Source organism: Equus asinus, chromosome 8, assembly GCF_041296235.1.
Source record: "Equus asinus isolate D_3611 breed Donkey chromosome 8, EquAss-T2T_v2, whole genome shotgun sequence".
Classification (NCBI taxonomy): Eukaryota; Metazoa; Chordata; class Mammalia; order Perissodactyla; family Equidae; genus Equus; species Equus asinus.
This window is the reverse complement of record NC_091797.1, coordinates 78747126-78762901: the sequence shown is the minus strand read 5'-3', so window position 1 is coordinate 78762901 and position 15776 is coordinate 78747126. Positions and strand designations below refer to the sequence as shown.

At 54.1% G+C, this 15776-nt stretch overlaps 1 protein-coding gene across 10 annotated transcripts in view; it reads left to right on the top strand.

Annotated features, from left to right (window-relative positions):
* The window catches only part of HECTD4 (HECT domain E3 ubiquitin protein ligase 4), a 186251-nt gene that overhangs the window by 165923 nt on the left and 4552 nt on the right, over nucleotides 1-15776 (top strand). For 9 of the 10 annotated variants that reach the window (XM_070516101.1, XM_044775849.2, XM_070516099.1 and 6 more), the window contains exons 63-72: nucleotides 2529-2752; nucleotides 2841-2992; nucleotides 4329-4435; nucleotides 5148-5271; nucleotides 7675-7865; nucleotides 9242-9388; nucleotides 10251-10370; nucleotides 11329-11484; nucleotides 13113-13216; nucleotides 13450-13671. In XM_070516101.1, coding sequence (XP_070372202.1) covers nucleotides 2529-2752; nucleotides 2841-2992; nucleotides 4329-4435; nucleotides 5148-5271; nucleotides 7675-7865; nucleotides 9242-9388; nucleotides 10251-10370; nucleotides 11329-11484; nucleotides 13113-13216; nucleotides 13450-13671 — 1547 coding nt within the window. The remainder of the gene's footprint in view (nucleotides 1-2528; nucleotides 2753-2840; nucleotides 2993-4328; nucleotides 4436-5147; nucleotides 5272-7674; nucleotides 7866-9241; nucleotides 9389-10250; nucleotides 10371-11328; nucleotides 11485-13112; nucleotides 13217-13449; nucleotides 13672-15776) is intronic. The other variant, XM_070516095.1, reaches the window with a different exon arrangement.

Below are 15776 nucleotides of genomic sequence, written 5' to 3'. Positions count from 1 at the left end.
AACGTACCAAGTACATTGCGGCTAATCATTTGGTCATATGCTTGAGGACAGCAAATGCCTCACCCTTTAAAACTAATTCTTGGGGAAGAAGCAGTTCCGTCTCTTCCTCACGAGGGCCCACTTCGTCACTCTGGCGGCTCTCCTGTGGGGGCCCCTGTCGGGCTCCCCACTTCGTTTGTGCGAGACCGAGAGTTCATCCAGGACTCGGGCTCTCCCGAGGCCCCAGAGCTGCCTCTCGCAGGGGCTCCCCCCGAGAGCCAGGCTGCACTGCAGGAGCGGCGGCAGTCTCTTTTTGCTTTTTATAATTGCAGTTCTTTATGGTGTCACTTTTATTCTGTACTGGTCTTTCTCACAATTTTTAATCCATTTACTTTTGTCTAAATCTTTAATATTGTTAGAAACTTCATGATAGAGTTGTTGAGTTTGTTTTATGTTTTTGAGTACAAAAATGTAATACAGAGTATGGTTTTGTTATTGTTGCAAATTTTTATCCCTGAGTCATGAGATTTTGAAATGTTACCCCAGGGCTGGGACCAGCATGAGGTAAGGAAGGCCTTGGGCACAAAATCAAAAAAACTCAGTAATCTAGATAATTTTTTTTTTTAAGATTTTATTTTTTTCCTTTTTCTCCCCAAAGCCCATAGGTACATAGTTGTGTATTCTTAGTTGTGGGTCCTTCTAGTTGTGGTATGTGGGACACTGCCTCAGCGTGGCTCGATGAGCCGTGCCATGTCCGTGCCCAGGATTCGAACCGACGAAACCCTGGGCTGCCTGCAGCGGAGCGTGCGAACTTAACCACTCAGCCACGGGCCTGGCCCCTAGATAATTTTTTTAATGCTACATGTGTAAAAGTCAAAATTAATGCAAAATAGCCAAGATGAGCAAAATACTAAAATTTTAAATGAAGACAGGATTAGTATTACTGATTTTTCCTTTTGTGTCAGGCTTTGATATGGCTTAGCACAGTATTGTTAATATTTTGCTCATCATGGGGTTTTTTGTATTAATTTTGATTTTTGTGTATGTGTGTGAGGAAGATTCACCCTGAGCTAATGTCTGTGCCAGTCTTCCTCTACTTTGTACGTGGGATGCCTCCACAGCCTGGCTGATGAGTGGAGCAGGTCTGCGCCCGGGATCCGAACCTGTGAACTCAGGCTGCTAAAGTGGAATACGTGTAACTTTAACCACTTGCCCATGCGCCGGCCCCTGATTTTTTTCCCTGCATTAAGATACATATCTTGATCGATGAGTGTTTTGAGAATCTTGTGCTGAGGGAACTGCCTCGCTCTCCCCACCCTGGTCTCAGCCCTGCTCCCTCATTAGTGTGTCTTTTGCCCCCTCCATTCTCAGCTGCCTGTGTGGGGATGACTAGTGTAGGATCAGTGGGAAAACCAAGGTCTTTTTCTGCCATCGTTAGTGCTTTACCAGTCTTTCATACGGTGAATCTGAATTTAGTTCTAGTTTCCGGTTTGGGCATAGGCACAGCTTCCACATAAGGTACTCAGTCTTTTGGTAACGTGTTTGCCGCGTTAACTGCCACGCACGTTTTGCTTGAGATTCTTTGAGTTGTGGTTCTGCTGAGTCAGCTCCTAGGGCTCAGCCACCTCTTCTGCACACCTGTCCCCCCACCTCCGCCCAGATGCCCGTGAGGCCTTTGTGCTCTGCTTCCCACAGCCAGGCCTGACCCAGGTGTGGCTCTGGTGGGTCACACCCCCAGAGAGAAAGGGCGAGCGAGGAGAACAGGGCAGGAAGGAGGGGGTGATGAGCCAGTCGGTGCAGCTCCCTAGTCAGGGTCCTCAGCTGCGAGAAGCCTGCAGATGGGGTCCTGACTGGCCGCTTAGGAAAGGGGCAATACCTTCTGGAGCGCTTGTTTGAGGACAAAAAAAGGAAGTGTTTGTTTCTGGTGGTTGTGGACAGTTGTCTTGTATCTGAGAAAACTTTCTTTTTCCACCTGCTTGTTGTGCCAGTTTTGAAACATATTCTCTAGTAATGTAACAACTTGTTTAGCAACTCCTACTTGGCACTGAAAATGCTTGCAGGCTCTGTATCCTTTTGTTGCTTTGAGACTATCAGCACAAACGTGTTGTTTAAGTTTTGTTTAAGTAAAGTGGGTTAAACTGCCATAATAAATAACCCAGGAGTCTAGGGGCTCAGACCCAGAGGAAGTTTATTCTTGCACAGGTAGGAGTCCAGGGTAAGTGGTGAGATCTGCCATCCCAGGGGCCTTGTCATTTCCATGCAGCCAGTGGAAGAGACGAGTGCAGAAGAAAGTAGACCGGCCCTGGAGTGGCTTACATCCCATGTCACAGGACCATGCCTTACAGCAGAGAAGGCTGGGCATGTAACTGAGGTGTGTGCCCATAAAGGGGACACTGGGTTTGGGTGGACAGCTCATCATCACCAGTAAATATCTGTTACCCACTTTCAAAACTAAATTGTTCACGAAAAACAAACAAAACGCTGCAAGCCTTATCCTCACCCAGCGCATTTATGGCAGAATTGTCTTGCCTCCTTCCATTCTGTAACAGGTGAGAAGCTGGTGCCGGGAGCCAGAGAGGTGCTGACGGAGATATTTAAGAGCTGTGCCCATTCGGAGCAGATGCTGAGCCTGACACCAGCAAAGCCTATCAAAGTGTCTGACATTTATCTCAGCAAAGAGCAGATTAACTCCCAGACACCAGGCAACCTCCTCCACCTCTTCTTCACCAATGTCCGGCCTCCGAAAAAGGTGTTGGAGGACCAGCTCACGCAGGTAGCTGCCCCATCCCCGCCGCGCCTGTGCTGGGCCTCAGGTGCACCGCGGGGTGAGCTGAGGACCCCTCCCCCTCTCTGCCCCGCAGATCCTGAGGAAGTACGGCGTGCCAAAGCCCAAGTTTGACAAGAGCAAGTACAGCAAAGCCGGGAAGGAGCAGCACCCAGTGAAGGTGGTGAGCACCAAGCGGCCCGTCACCAAGCCGCCCGCCAAGGACAAGACCGTGCTCAACAGCGTCAGGTGGGCTTGCCAGGAGCTCGCAAGGTGGGCCGGGGAGGGAGACATGGGAGCCATCTCCCAGCAGGCTTCCTCGGGGGCTGTCAGCACACTGGGGAGCCAGACTCCTGGCTCTGCTCTGTTGCCGAGGTCATTTCGGTCCTCAGCTTCGTCAACTGAAAAAGAACGTTTCATTTTACCCACAAGTGTAGTAAAATCGAGACCATGCAGGCTGGAAAGCAGACCAGTCTGAATTAGTAAAACATCTAAAATGTACAGAATTTTAAAAAATTCTAACTTCTTTTTTAACCACAAAAATAATGCATAGTTATTGTAGAAAGGCTATAAAATGCACACTTGCATATTGAAAAAAATTTAATTACCCCATACATGGCAACTACTTTTAACATTTAAGTGCACATAACCTTTTATTTATGCATATGTGTCATTTTCTTAAATTTTAAATGGCTAAAATAGTACAAAATTCAAAAGCATGTGCAGTGAAAAGCCACTCCTCTCCCCCTCCATCCTCATGCCTCCTGGTTCCCCTCCCTGAGACTGCCAGTGTTCACTGTGTAGCCTTCCAGAACTCTTGAGTGCACACACAGACTTTACACACCCAGATGTCAGGGACTCCACACAATGCCTGCACCTCGCTGTTTCTGTTATCGCTAATCTGGGAGATGACTCCACATCGGCACTCGAAGAATTTCCCCATCGCTTTTTTAATAGCTCTGTAATAGTCTACGTGTGATATGCATACATGTTTAACAGAACTTTCTTCAGATACGGGCTTATGACTCTCAAATACTCATAGCCGAGACTCTGATAGCAAAGGATTACCTAGCAGGGGTCTCTAGAGGAATTGTTTAAATGATCAGAAAAATAAGGTGTCTTTTCATTAATTATATATACTGGTGCTTTTAAATCCGTACCATCCAATAGAAGTTTCTGTGATGATGGAAAGTTACGTTGTCTCTGTTTGTGCTGTTCAGTACAGTAGCCACTAGCCCATGTGGCTGCTGAGCACTTGAAATGTGGTGCGTGCAACCAAGGAGCAGAATTTGTCATTCTATTTTAATTAATTGAAACCTAAGTTGCTACATCTTGCTAGTGGCTACTTCTTGGACAGTACAGCTCTAAAGTACATAGAAAGAATGTTTGAAAAGTGTCCCTTTGAGATTTTTCACATTTTACAGCATGAGTTTACTCAGTAAATTTCCCAGTGAGAACAAAGCTGATCTTGAGCCACGAGCCGTCGTTGGGGGAGGGTGAGCGATGCCTGTGTGAGGCTCTGCGTTCCCTCCGTCAGGAGGAAGTGTGCACGCAGGCATTGTGACTCCAGTGCTTTGGTCTACAGCAGGACTGCCTTAAGTGAGAAGAAGCCAACTGTGAAGCCAAAGTCGCCGGAAAAGAGCAAGCCAGATGAAAAGGACCCAGAAAAGTCACCCACCAAAAAACAAGAAGGTGAACGAGCAACTTGGGCCTAAGGCGGGGTCAGGGCTGCTTTCATCCTGGAGAGGCGCAACCCACCCCGGGAACCAGCCACCACCACCCTGGGAAGGGGCTGGGCTCCCTTGGGTTCCAGTTTAGGCCTGGGCAGTGTTGCCAGAGGCTCTGGCAAGACACACCTGGCCAGTGCCAGTTACTGCCCCAGGATGCCATCTTTGATGACCATGAACTTAGGGAGGTCAAATGGCAGCTCCAGAAGTGCCATACACCCTAGGTGAAGAGTAGATGATTGTGACTGAAAGTGAGGATCTGGAAGTCTGCTTAGAAATTTCTTCCAGAAGGCGCTTCCCTGGGGCCATAGAACTTTAGTGTCCTAATGGCCCAAGCCAAAGTGGAGAAACTATTCTCGTTGTCATGAACACTGCTTAGTCAGTCAGATTGTTTGTGAGATTAGAGAGAGAAGGGCCTGTGGGAAAGCACTGCGCCACTTGATCCCCAGCCCAGACACGTGAGGCTGTGGCTCGGAGACCCAGGAGGGTCAGGGGTGGTGCACGTACTGGGCAATGGGTGGAGTCGGCTGAGGAACAGGCCCTGGAGTGATGGGAGATAAAAGGAGAATCAGATGAAGTGGACCCTGAAAGAGGGGATGCGGCCAGAGCGTGTTGTGAGGCTCCCACTGTGCACAGTTCTTACCAAATGCCTAACGCTGTGGACTCTCTTCCGTCAGTCCCTGAGGAAAAGTATCTGACCTTGGAAGGATTTCACAAGTTTGTTATTGACCGAGCCAAGCAAGACATCCGTAGTGTCTGGAGGGCGATTTTATCCTGTGGTTATGATCTGCATTTTGAGAGGTAAGAGGGAGTCCTTCAACGCAGTCGATGCCGTGTGTGGAATTTGTTGCAGCCACTGCATGCATCCCCAAGAAAATACTTCCTGGGGAGCCATTCCGTCTGCCCTGTTTTTCATGCCTACTGAGTTATTTTCTAATTTTTCATAATTGTTAAAGTGGGTTTTCTAACCCATTTGAAAAGAAACCCTGTTCGAAACAACAGAAATTTATTTTCTGGAGGCTGGAAGTCCAAGATCAAGATGTCAGCGGTGTTGGTTTCTCCTGAGGACTCTCCTTGGCTTACAGGCAGTCCCCTTCTCACTGTGTCCTCATGTGACATTTTCTCTGTGCACCCGCGTACCCGGTCTCTCCCTCTTCTTGTAAGAACGCCAGTCCTCTGGAACTGGGGCCCAGCCCTTACGACCTCATTTAACCTTCATTACCTCCTTAAAGGCCCCGTCTCCAGACGCAGTGACACACGGGGAGAGGCCTTCAACACAGGAACTGGAGGTGGAGGCTCATTTCAGTCCCCAACAGGGATGATTTCTAATTCCAAAGGATGTTCTTCCTCGGAGTCACACTTTCTCTCTGAGTCTCCACTGCCCTCCCCCTCCCGAGCAGGAGTGCAGCAAGGTCACTGCTCACCAAGTCTCCAGGGCCAAACAAATATGGTGTCCTTCTTCTTTCTGCCTGTGAGTCCCAGGCAGGCAAGATGTTTGCAAACCACAAGAAATCCCCCTGCCCTCTCCCTCTGGCTCACTCACACGCAGGCCTGCACGCCCTCACCCACAGCAGCACGCACTCGGTGTCAGAGAAGGAGTGGCTGCCAGAAGCATACTTTCTAGAAATCGGTTTTCAGTGCTGAGAAATTGTTTACTGCCTGGCGCCAGCATTTTGTACCTTCATTGAAGGCTCAGAGTCAATCCCCAGATGGGCCTTGGCATCATGGTGGCAGGGACAAGGTTTCTGACTTGTTTTAGAAACCAGTAAGAGATGCCTTTGGGGGTTTGTTGAAAGTAGAATCACCTATTTTGGACTAGAAACTGCGTTCTAAGTGGGAAGGGAACAAATTGGACTACAGACTCATTCCAGAGGGACGCATTTGTTACAGCTGGGAGGGCTCCTTCCTGTGTGTTATGGCGCCATGCGATGCCTGACACACCTTCCCTCCTCACCACAGCTGGTGTAAGGGCGGCCAAGGGCATCTGCCTGATCAGCCAGCCTGGAAGGGGCTGTGAGGGGACCCTCCCGGCAGAGGGGACGCCCTTCTGAAGGAGCAAGGTCTCTCTCAGCACTCCTTGGGTGAGACAGAGGTGGCCTGTAGTGAGGAGAGGCCTGATGCCACGTCTGCCACCTCCCTGAGATGGGCCCTCCCCGCGTGATGCACCCTATGTTGCATAGGGCCCACTTGAGGGGCCATGGGCTCTGGAACTAGGGGCACCTGTCCACTCGCCAGCCCGCCTGCCCGCCTGTGTGGGTTTAATAGCTTCGTGTTGTGGAATAAGGCCGTGCCCACAGTAACAACCTCATGCAGTTTATACACACACGCGGAGAGGTCCTGAACTGTGTCCAGGGTCATCACTTTGTCACGTCTCAGTAAACATCTCCCCCAGCATTCTCTGGGGGTGGCCTTTCTCAGTGCTGTGGAAGGGGTCAGATAAGACATACTGTTCTACAGTCTGCTTTGTTTTCGTTTTTCCACGTCATTCCATATTATTCTACCAGATGACTGTAATGGCTGCTGGCACTCTGTTGGCAGAATGTGGTGTGATTTATTCAGCTGACCCCCTAGCGGTGGACTCGGGTTGTGTCAGGTGTTGCTGTAGTAAGGCAGCCCTGCAGTGACATCCTCACAAACACACCTTTGCCAGTTCAGGTAGCTCTGTGGGTGCCCCCTAGGCTGGGATCGCTGGGTAAACGGCCCTGGCTCCAGTAACACCAGCAGCTGGCGCTCACTGTGCCGTTGGAATGTGTCAGGCACCATGCTGTGTGCTGCACAGGCATCCTCATGGCACCGCGGGAGGCTTTGCTGCTCCTGGCTCCATTTATAGGTAGAAAAGCTGAGGCTCAGAAAGTAGGCAGCTCCATGGCCCCGGTCACTGTGGGCAGCCTAGACCGCACCCCCGGCCTCCAGAGCCCGAGTCCTTCGCCGTGATGCCCTGCTGTCCACATGCAGATGCATGTTGCCAGACTCTCCAGAAAGGTCATGCCGTCCCACTCCCTCCGGCCTGCTCAGCTGGTTTTGAAAGGAGCTTTTCCCCTCACACCACATGGTCCCTCTGCAGTCAGCATCTTGGCTGAGCACCCGGGAACAGCCTGGGAGGCAAGGCTATCCTACAGACGTCTTCCGGGAGCTGGGACGTGGCTCTGGAGGAATCCAGCAGCGCCCCCAGCGTCCCCTGTCCACCTTCTCTCCTGCCCCCAGGTGTGCCTGCGTCGACGTCCGGCACGCACACAAGGCCTCGAGGAAGTGGACCCTGGAGATGGACGTGGCGCTTGTGCAGCACATCAACCGGCTGTGCCGCCACCTTGCCATCACGCCCGCACGGCTCCACCCCCACGAGGTGTATCTGGACCCCGCAGACGCCGCCGACCCCAGACTGGCCTGTCTCTTGAGTATGTGGCCCTCAGGGGTGTGCCTTTCGGGCCGTGCCCCCTGCACTGCCCTGTGGGGGTGTCCCCCACGACGGTACAGGGGTGTGTAGAAGGACTGAGGCCCATTACACATCCGTTGACCAGATCCTTAAGAACACGTGCTGTGACCCAGATGGGTAAAAAAGGGGGAGAGAAAGATGCTGATGTTGGTGGCCAAATGGAAGTTTTGTGGCCTTATTACATGCTTGTTGCAACCAGGCCCAGCAGCAGATGCAGGAGGGCAATGGCTGGGAGGCGATGCCTCCCCATCACACCCAGGCCTCTGCTAGAGGCCACGTGGAGGCCAGGCTGGCATCGGGAGTGAGAGGGGGTCAGAGCAGTCTGATAGCTTACGTTAGAGGCATTACCTTTAATTACGAGAGAGTAACACGTTTTTGTTAGAATCTAGGAATGCACAAGTAATGCTCACAAAAAAATGGATGTCGTCCATAAATCCATCCCTGAAAATGACCTGTCATGACATGTTGGCAAATGGCCCCTGGGCTTGTTTCTCTGCCTGTCTGCGTGCATCCATAGGCTGCTGCTCAGCCACGTGTCCACGTGCCCTTGCTCTCTTCTGGATACTGCAAAGGTCAGCGTGAGCAAGAAATTGTCCCGACAACATCAGTCCCTCCCACTTGGAGAGGAGACAGATGTGAGGACAAACGAGTCACAGGCAGTGTGCCAGCGTCACAATTTCCTGGGTTTAATATGATGTCACATTGGGGGAAGCTGGGTGAAAGGTACACAGGACTCTGCACTATTTTTGCAACTTCCTATAAGTCTGTGATTACTTCAAAATTAAAAGTTAAAAATAATACAGTATGGGGGCCGGCCCGGTGGCACAGCCGTTAAGTTTGCGCGCTCTGCTTCCGCGGCCCGTGGTTTGCCTGTTCGGATCCCCGGGCAGGAACCTGGGCACCACTTATCAAGCCATGCTGTGGTAGGCGTCCCACATATAAAGTAGAGGAAGATGGGCATGGATGCTAGCTCAGGGCCAGTCTTCCTCAAAAAAAATAATAATGATAATAATACAGTTATGTAGCCCTAGCATGGCCCCCAAGGTAGGCTGGGGGCGCCTCGGATTCCTTAAGAGCCAGGGCCCCCTGCCTGGCCAGCCCTGGCCTCACCCTTTGCTTCTGCTTGGCATAGGCGCAGGCAAATTGGGGACCCACTCAGTCACAAACAGCATCTCTGGGTCCCAGGGATAAAATCCTCTGCAGGAGCCTCCTGGTTCCAGTTGAAATGCCCCACTCCTGGAGGCCCTCCCCAGCGACAGGGACCACCTGAGTTGGTTCACAAATAAAGTCTCAGCCTCCTCGGCTCAGACCGCAGCCTGACCGCCCTGTGCCCTGCAGGTGTGCCCATCGAGAGCCTGCGCCTGCGCTTCGCGCTGCTGCAGTCCCTGAACACCACGCTGGAGACCTTCTTCCTGCCCCTGGTGGAGCTGCGCCAGACGCCCATGTACACCCGCAGCATCGCGGCCCTCCTGAAGGAGGCCAAAGGTAGTGCCCGCGCCCCGCGGGGCAGAACCCACAGGCAGAGTCACCAGGCCATCGCCTGGCCTCCAGGCGGCTGCCCAGGACGACACCCTCGCACACACACGCCCAGTCGTACATTTAACACGCAAGTCTCCTTTGGAGCAGCAGTTCCACCCGAGAACAGTTACTTTAATGATGCTCTGAAAAAGTTGAATTTACTAAAAAGTTTTCAGATTATTATGTTAAAGCTCTGGCTCACTGTCTGCTCCCCACATTGCTACAACCTGCAGATGACTGTTATTAACAAATGAGTGTCTGTCCTTCCAGACTTGTCTATTCACATACAAATAGATGCGCACACATAATTTTTTGTCTTTTTTTAAAAATCAAAAATGGGTATCATATCCTACATTCTGTTCTGAACCCTGTTTCTATTTGAGAATGTGCTGCAGAGATCTCTGGGCATCGCACACACGGAGCTGAAGGCCTGTACATTCCACGGCGTGGGGCCCATGGCTTGTTCATAGCCTCTCCCTGTTACAGACACTTAGGTGGTTTTTAGTTTTTGCTGTTTCAGAAAATGCTATAGCAACCCTCCATGTTCTTATGCATTTGGGTTTGTATTTCTGCAAGCTAGGTGTCTCCTGGGCTTGGCAGAGGCCTGGGGCTTATGCAGTAAGCTTGGGGTCAGTACCAACCATCTTCCAGAAAGTCAGGACCACTTATGCTCCCACCAGCATGGTCTGCGACTGCCCACTCAGGGGCCTGACGGCCGTCCCAGAAGAGGAAACAGACTCAGGGGGACAGTGTGGCCTCCACTGCCTTTGGGGGCGACTCAGAGGAAGGGGAGCAGCCTCATCCCTGCTCTCCACGTTCCTCCCTTCAGGGCTCATCTTCTATGACACAAAGGTGACTGTGATGAATCGGGTGCTGAATGCCACCGTGCAGAGGACAGCTGACCACGCAGCACCTGAGATCACTTTGGACCCACTGGAAATTGTAGGAGGTGAGACTAGCTACACATACCAGAAAATGCAAAATAGCAGTGCTGAAATGAGTGAGTTGATTTCTCACGCAAAAAGAAGCCTTTAGAAGAAAAGAGTCCAGGGCTGCTTTGACAGTTCCTTATTTGTCTGGCTGCTTCTGTCTTCTGCTCTAATGTCCCAGTGTGTGACTTCCACCTTCAAGGTCACCTCACAGGGCTGGCCCGATGGCGTAGTGGTTAAGTTTGTGCGCTCCGCTTCAGTGGCCTGGGGTTCACAGGTTCAGATCCCGGGAGAGGACCTGCACTGCTCATCAAACCATGCTGTGGCAGGTGACCCACACACAAAATAGAGGAAGATTGTTACAGATGTTAGCTCAGGGCCACTCTTCCTCACCAAAAAAAAAAAGAAGAAGAAGAAGGTCACCTCATGAGCTGTGCATTCTAGGCAACAGGGGGAAAGGGGAAAAGCAGAAGGAGCCTGCTGCTCCATGGAGCCAACACCTTTCCTTCATGTCTCGGAGAACTCAGTCACATGGCCACACCCAACTGCAGGGGCGGGTGGGAAATGTAGGCTTCATTCTGACTGGCCACGGACCTACTAAATTCAGGGTTCGGGCCCCAAAGAAGAGGGGAGAATGGATGTTAGGGAGGCAGCCAGGAGTCTCTGCTGCAGCACGCAGACAGACTGGCTAATGTTGTGAAGGACACCCGCTGGAGGCCATGAGAGGAGAGCCATTCGGAAGGATGAGGGGGCCAACCACTGAGAGAACAGGGGAGGCGGTCTCCCCAAGGGAACCGCAGGGCCAGGCCATGACAGAGTTGACAATATTCCAAGCACAGAGAGAAGGCCAGGAGGCTGAACCCCAGAGGGCAGGGTGAGGTCCAAGAAACGGGCAAAGGCCTGGCAAGGCATCTGTCCTGTGGCAGAAGAGCAGACATGGCCACTGGGAGGCTCTTCTCAGTTATTCTCTCTTTCCAGGGGAGATCAGAGCTTCTGAAAACTCCTACTTCTGCCAGGCTGCCAGGCAGCTGGCCTCAGTGCCATCGTCTCAGCTTTGTGTCAAACTGGCTAGTGGCGGCGACCCCACCTATGCCTTCAACATCCGCTTCACCGGGGAAGAGGTCCATGGCACCAGTAAGTGGCAGGCCTCTGCCAGGCTGTCCATCCAGACAGTTCGGGGGGAGGCTGTGTTTAGGATGTAAAAATTCCTGGAGCTATTTTATCCTAAACTGCCCAGATCTCTCCCATTAGCAAGAACGAAAGCCACGTCCTTGTTACTTGGCTCTGCAGAAGCCAGGACTGTGCCCAGAGAGACAGTCCCATCCAGGCTCCCTGGACCCAGCCCCCACAGACTTGTCCCTGCCCCCAGGGGGATCTGGTGCCCACCGCTGGTCTGGGACGTGAGCACAGTGCTGTCCAGAGTTGGAGATGCTCCTCTGATCAGTGCTGGCGGTGCCCTTCCTGCCGAGCGGACTCAGGAGGGATGCCCTCAGTGCGGAGTGGCACAGGGGTTGGTTGGGCTAGAAGCTCGTGTGTGCCCTGAGAGACGGCGTCGGGGAGCCCTTGGCTAGAGTGGCATCTTCTTCCTCTCACTCTGTGGGGATGGGGAAGAGCAGAAGCCACTCCCTCGTGGCCCTTCAGTCCCGTTAAGCTCCAGGCGTTCAGGAGTGTCTCCCCTGGGTGGGAGAAGAGAGGCAGTTCTTCAGCGGGGCACACTGGGAGGGCAAGGCTGTCCCTGGGGCAGCTCCTCTCCCTTCCCTCTCTGACCAGGGGGACCCTGTTCCAGCAGCAGCCTCCCCGACAGCCTGCCCCGTGGCGTCCTTGGGGCGCATCTCCCAGGGTCTCAGAACAGCTCTCGTTCCCCGAGAGCTCAGGATGCGCCGGCCCACGCTCAGCACCTCACGCTCCTCATTGCACCAAAGCGTCACAGGATGCCGGCCTTGTTCCCCTTTACAGATAGGGAAGCTGGGACACCACAAAGTTAAGTAGCTTCCCCGGGCTCAGGCAGCTCACTGGGCTTCAGGCCCAGGTCTGTGCGATTCCAGGCCCAGCCTTGGCCTCAGCGACTTCAATAGGCGGCCGTGTGCTGCCTCCCTGTGGAAGCTGAGTGAGGGCCAGGCCCAGACATCTGTCCCCAGGAGGGTCCTCCGTGTGGCTCTGACCGAGCAGTGTGCGTGCACAGCTGTGCTTAGAGCTTGCTGACCTCGGGGCACTGACGGGGGACCTGCCGAGAGGGGAGCCTTGCACGAAAACCAGGCGCACGCTAGGAATGGCGGTGGAGACGTGATGGGCGCGGTCACCCTTCGTGTCTCTGCACATCGTCCATTCGCTGAACCAGTCCTGGGCCCCTGGGCCTCTGGGGGAGGCAGCGCCCAAGAGAGCAGGGGCCCTGCTCCTGGCCCCGCCCGGGGAGACGCACGTGGATCAAATAGGCCCACACGTCGGCCTGAGCTTGCGGGGTAGGGGGTGCCTGCGTGAGGTCTGCCCTCGGTCTTGTCGAGCCCTTGAAACTAGCCTTTGAGTTCGATACGGTACTGTCCCCATTTGATAGACCCAGTGAGTGAGGCTGGCTCAAGGAAGTGAAGGGATTTCCTGGGGGTGGCACAGCAGGACCTGACCCCAGGTCCCCCAGCCCTCAGGCGCGTTTTCTTTCCACTCCACCGTGGCTGTGGTCAGGTTGGCATATGACCTGGCGTTCTGGGTGGGGACAGGGCCTGCGGGCAGGGTGGCCTGGTGCTGATGGGTCTCCATCTGTCCCGCAGGTGGCTCCTTCCGCCACTTCCTGTGGCAAGTGTGTAAGGAGCTGCAGAGCTCCTCGCTCTCCCTCCTGCTGCTGTGCCCCAGCTCGGCTGTCAACAAGAACAAGGTGAGCCGCCCGAGGCAGTGGCTTGGGCTCATGGCTGGGGGTCCCCCTCGGCCCCATGCCCTTTCACACACCTTCCTGGTCTGGTGGGACTGGCCTCGCTGCACTGGCCAGCAAGCTCTGGGACTGGGCGTGGCCTTGCAAGGGTTCCCTCCCGCCTGCCCTGGGCACAGTGGCCTGGGGCGCCAGGAGGAGTGGAAGCAGACATGCCCCCTCAGCGCCGCCTCCACCTGCAGGGCAAGTACATCCTGACGCCCAGCCCCCTCACCTACGGGGAGGAGCAGCTGCTGCACTTCCTGGGGCAGCTGCTGGGCATCGCCATTCGAGCTGACGTCCCTCTGCCCCTGGACCTGCTGCCGTCCTTCTGGAAGACGCTGGTGGGTGAGCCCCTGGACCCTGACCAGGACCTGCAGGAAGCAGACGTACTCACCTACAATTATGTCAAGAAATTCGAGAGTGTAAGTGAGAAGCACAGTGATTCTGGGGGACTGGGGTCCCAGAGCAGTGCCCGTGTCTCTGCCTCTGGACCAGGGGACACCCGAGCTCCCCAACTCAACACTGATTGGGCTCTCCCAAAGAACGCTGGGGAATGTGCGCCATCTCTGCCAGCAGAGCTTGCTTCGTGGGAAGAAAAGCCTCTGGCACCCCTCCCTGCTGAGAGCCGCCGACTGGGGTGACCTGTCGAGCCCTGCGGGGCCTCCCAGGGACACAGGGGTGAAGGGTTCCTGGCAGATGAAGGCGCAGAGGTGTTGGGTGGGAGCTGCTACACGCAGACCCAGCTCCACTTTTAAGAGCTCTGATTCAGGGCCTCAGAAAGAACCCAGAACGTCAACTCTTGGGGATCGCCTGAGATGGCCGGGGAAGACGCTGGGAATGGAGCTCTTTCTCCCTCTCCTTGTGCCTTGGGACAGACAGAGAGAGTGAGACCACAGCAGTGTCTGACCATCCCTCTCCACACAGACCAGCCCCCCAGGGGGGATGTGGTCGGGGCTCGAGCTGCCCCTGGGCCTGAGAGCTGCTCAGGTCTGCACATTGGCTCAGCAGTCACCGAGGCCTGCCGTGGCCAGGCTGTGGCTCCCATCCCGTCCTCGGGGGCTTCCAGGCTGCTCTTGGTTCCGCAAGGCCTGAGCTGGAGGCCTGTGTTCAGAAGTCCTCACAGCAAGGCCCAGAGGGAGCGAGGCTCAGAGAGTGAGCTGGCTGGGAGCAGAGCCCCCAGAGGAGCCCAGGTCTCCTCAGCTGGAAGCCTGTGCTTTTCCGCACCGCAGGCTCCCCTCAGGTTAGAGACTGTCCCGGCAGAGTGGGGGGCCTCTGCTCCGACCCTCCCCCTTGAGGCCAACTGCCTCTGTCACGGGAGGCAGACTTTGTGTCTGAGGCCTGGCCGGGGCTGCCCTCCACGGGGACCTCAGCTGAAAGGTGTCCACTGACTCTGCCTCCACTGGCACAAGACTTGATGCTCCCATTGCCAGGCTCTCCCTAGTTGTCCCCCCAGCTACCACTGGAGGGCAGCCAGCGCAAGGGAGCAGCAAAGCCAAAACGGGGATGAGGCCGAATTGTCTGAAGGGTCAGAACAGGACAGCCCCATGGGCTGGGGATTTGGGTCCCTGCCACGCCCTGCTCTGAGAAGTCCTCCTGGGTCTGGAGATGGCAGCAAGGGCCTGGGGCAGGCATGGACTGTGAGATGGTGTCCAGGCAGACAGTCCAGCCCAGACTTCCTTCTGAAGGGGATGGGCAGGGCCACTAGAGTGCTGGGGTGCCAGGACTACACTGAAGCGGGGGCGGGGGGGGGGGGGCGGCATGAAGCAGGAAGAAACGCTCTGCACTTCTGTCAGGGTGCCTGCGGCCTTCCCCGTGCTGGTGAGGTTGCTGCTAAGGACACAGTCTGGGCTCAGACCCTACCTCCCACCTTCCCTGTCCCAGAGCTGCAGGCTTATTCTCCTCTGGGTCAGATCCTGGTGTCTTGGTAACCCGGCATGCACATCAGCATCTTGTGTTATTTTTTTGCCAAGGACATTGGCCCTGAGCTAACATCTGTGCCAATCTTCCTGTTTTTTCTTGAGGAAGATTAGCCCTGAGCTAACGTCTGTGCCAGTCTTTCTCCACTTTATATGTTGGTTGCCACCTCAGTGTGGCTAACCAGTGATATAGGTCTGCACCCAGGATCCAAACCTGCAGACCTGGGCTTCTAAAGCAGAGTGTGCCAAACTTAACCACTATGCCATGGGGCCAGCCCCACATCAGTGTCTTTTGGACCCTAGTTTTCATGTGCCACATGGTGGAGGAAGTAGCCCAGATATTTTCTAGAGATGGAATTAAGTCAGGGCTCTCTGGTAGAAGTGACAGAAATCTCAGCTCAAACCAACTTAGGAAAATTTTTTTAAAAAGTACAGATAGAGGTTTGGCTTCAGGCAGGGCTCAATCCAGGTGCTCAAATGATGTCATCAGAAATCGGTCTCAAGATGGCCCCCAGCAGTACAAGATGTACCATCTTACAGTCATGTCCACAGCAGTGAAAGAGGGCTCCTGCTTCCAAATGGTAACAGGAAAAGCCCTGCAATTTGAGTCT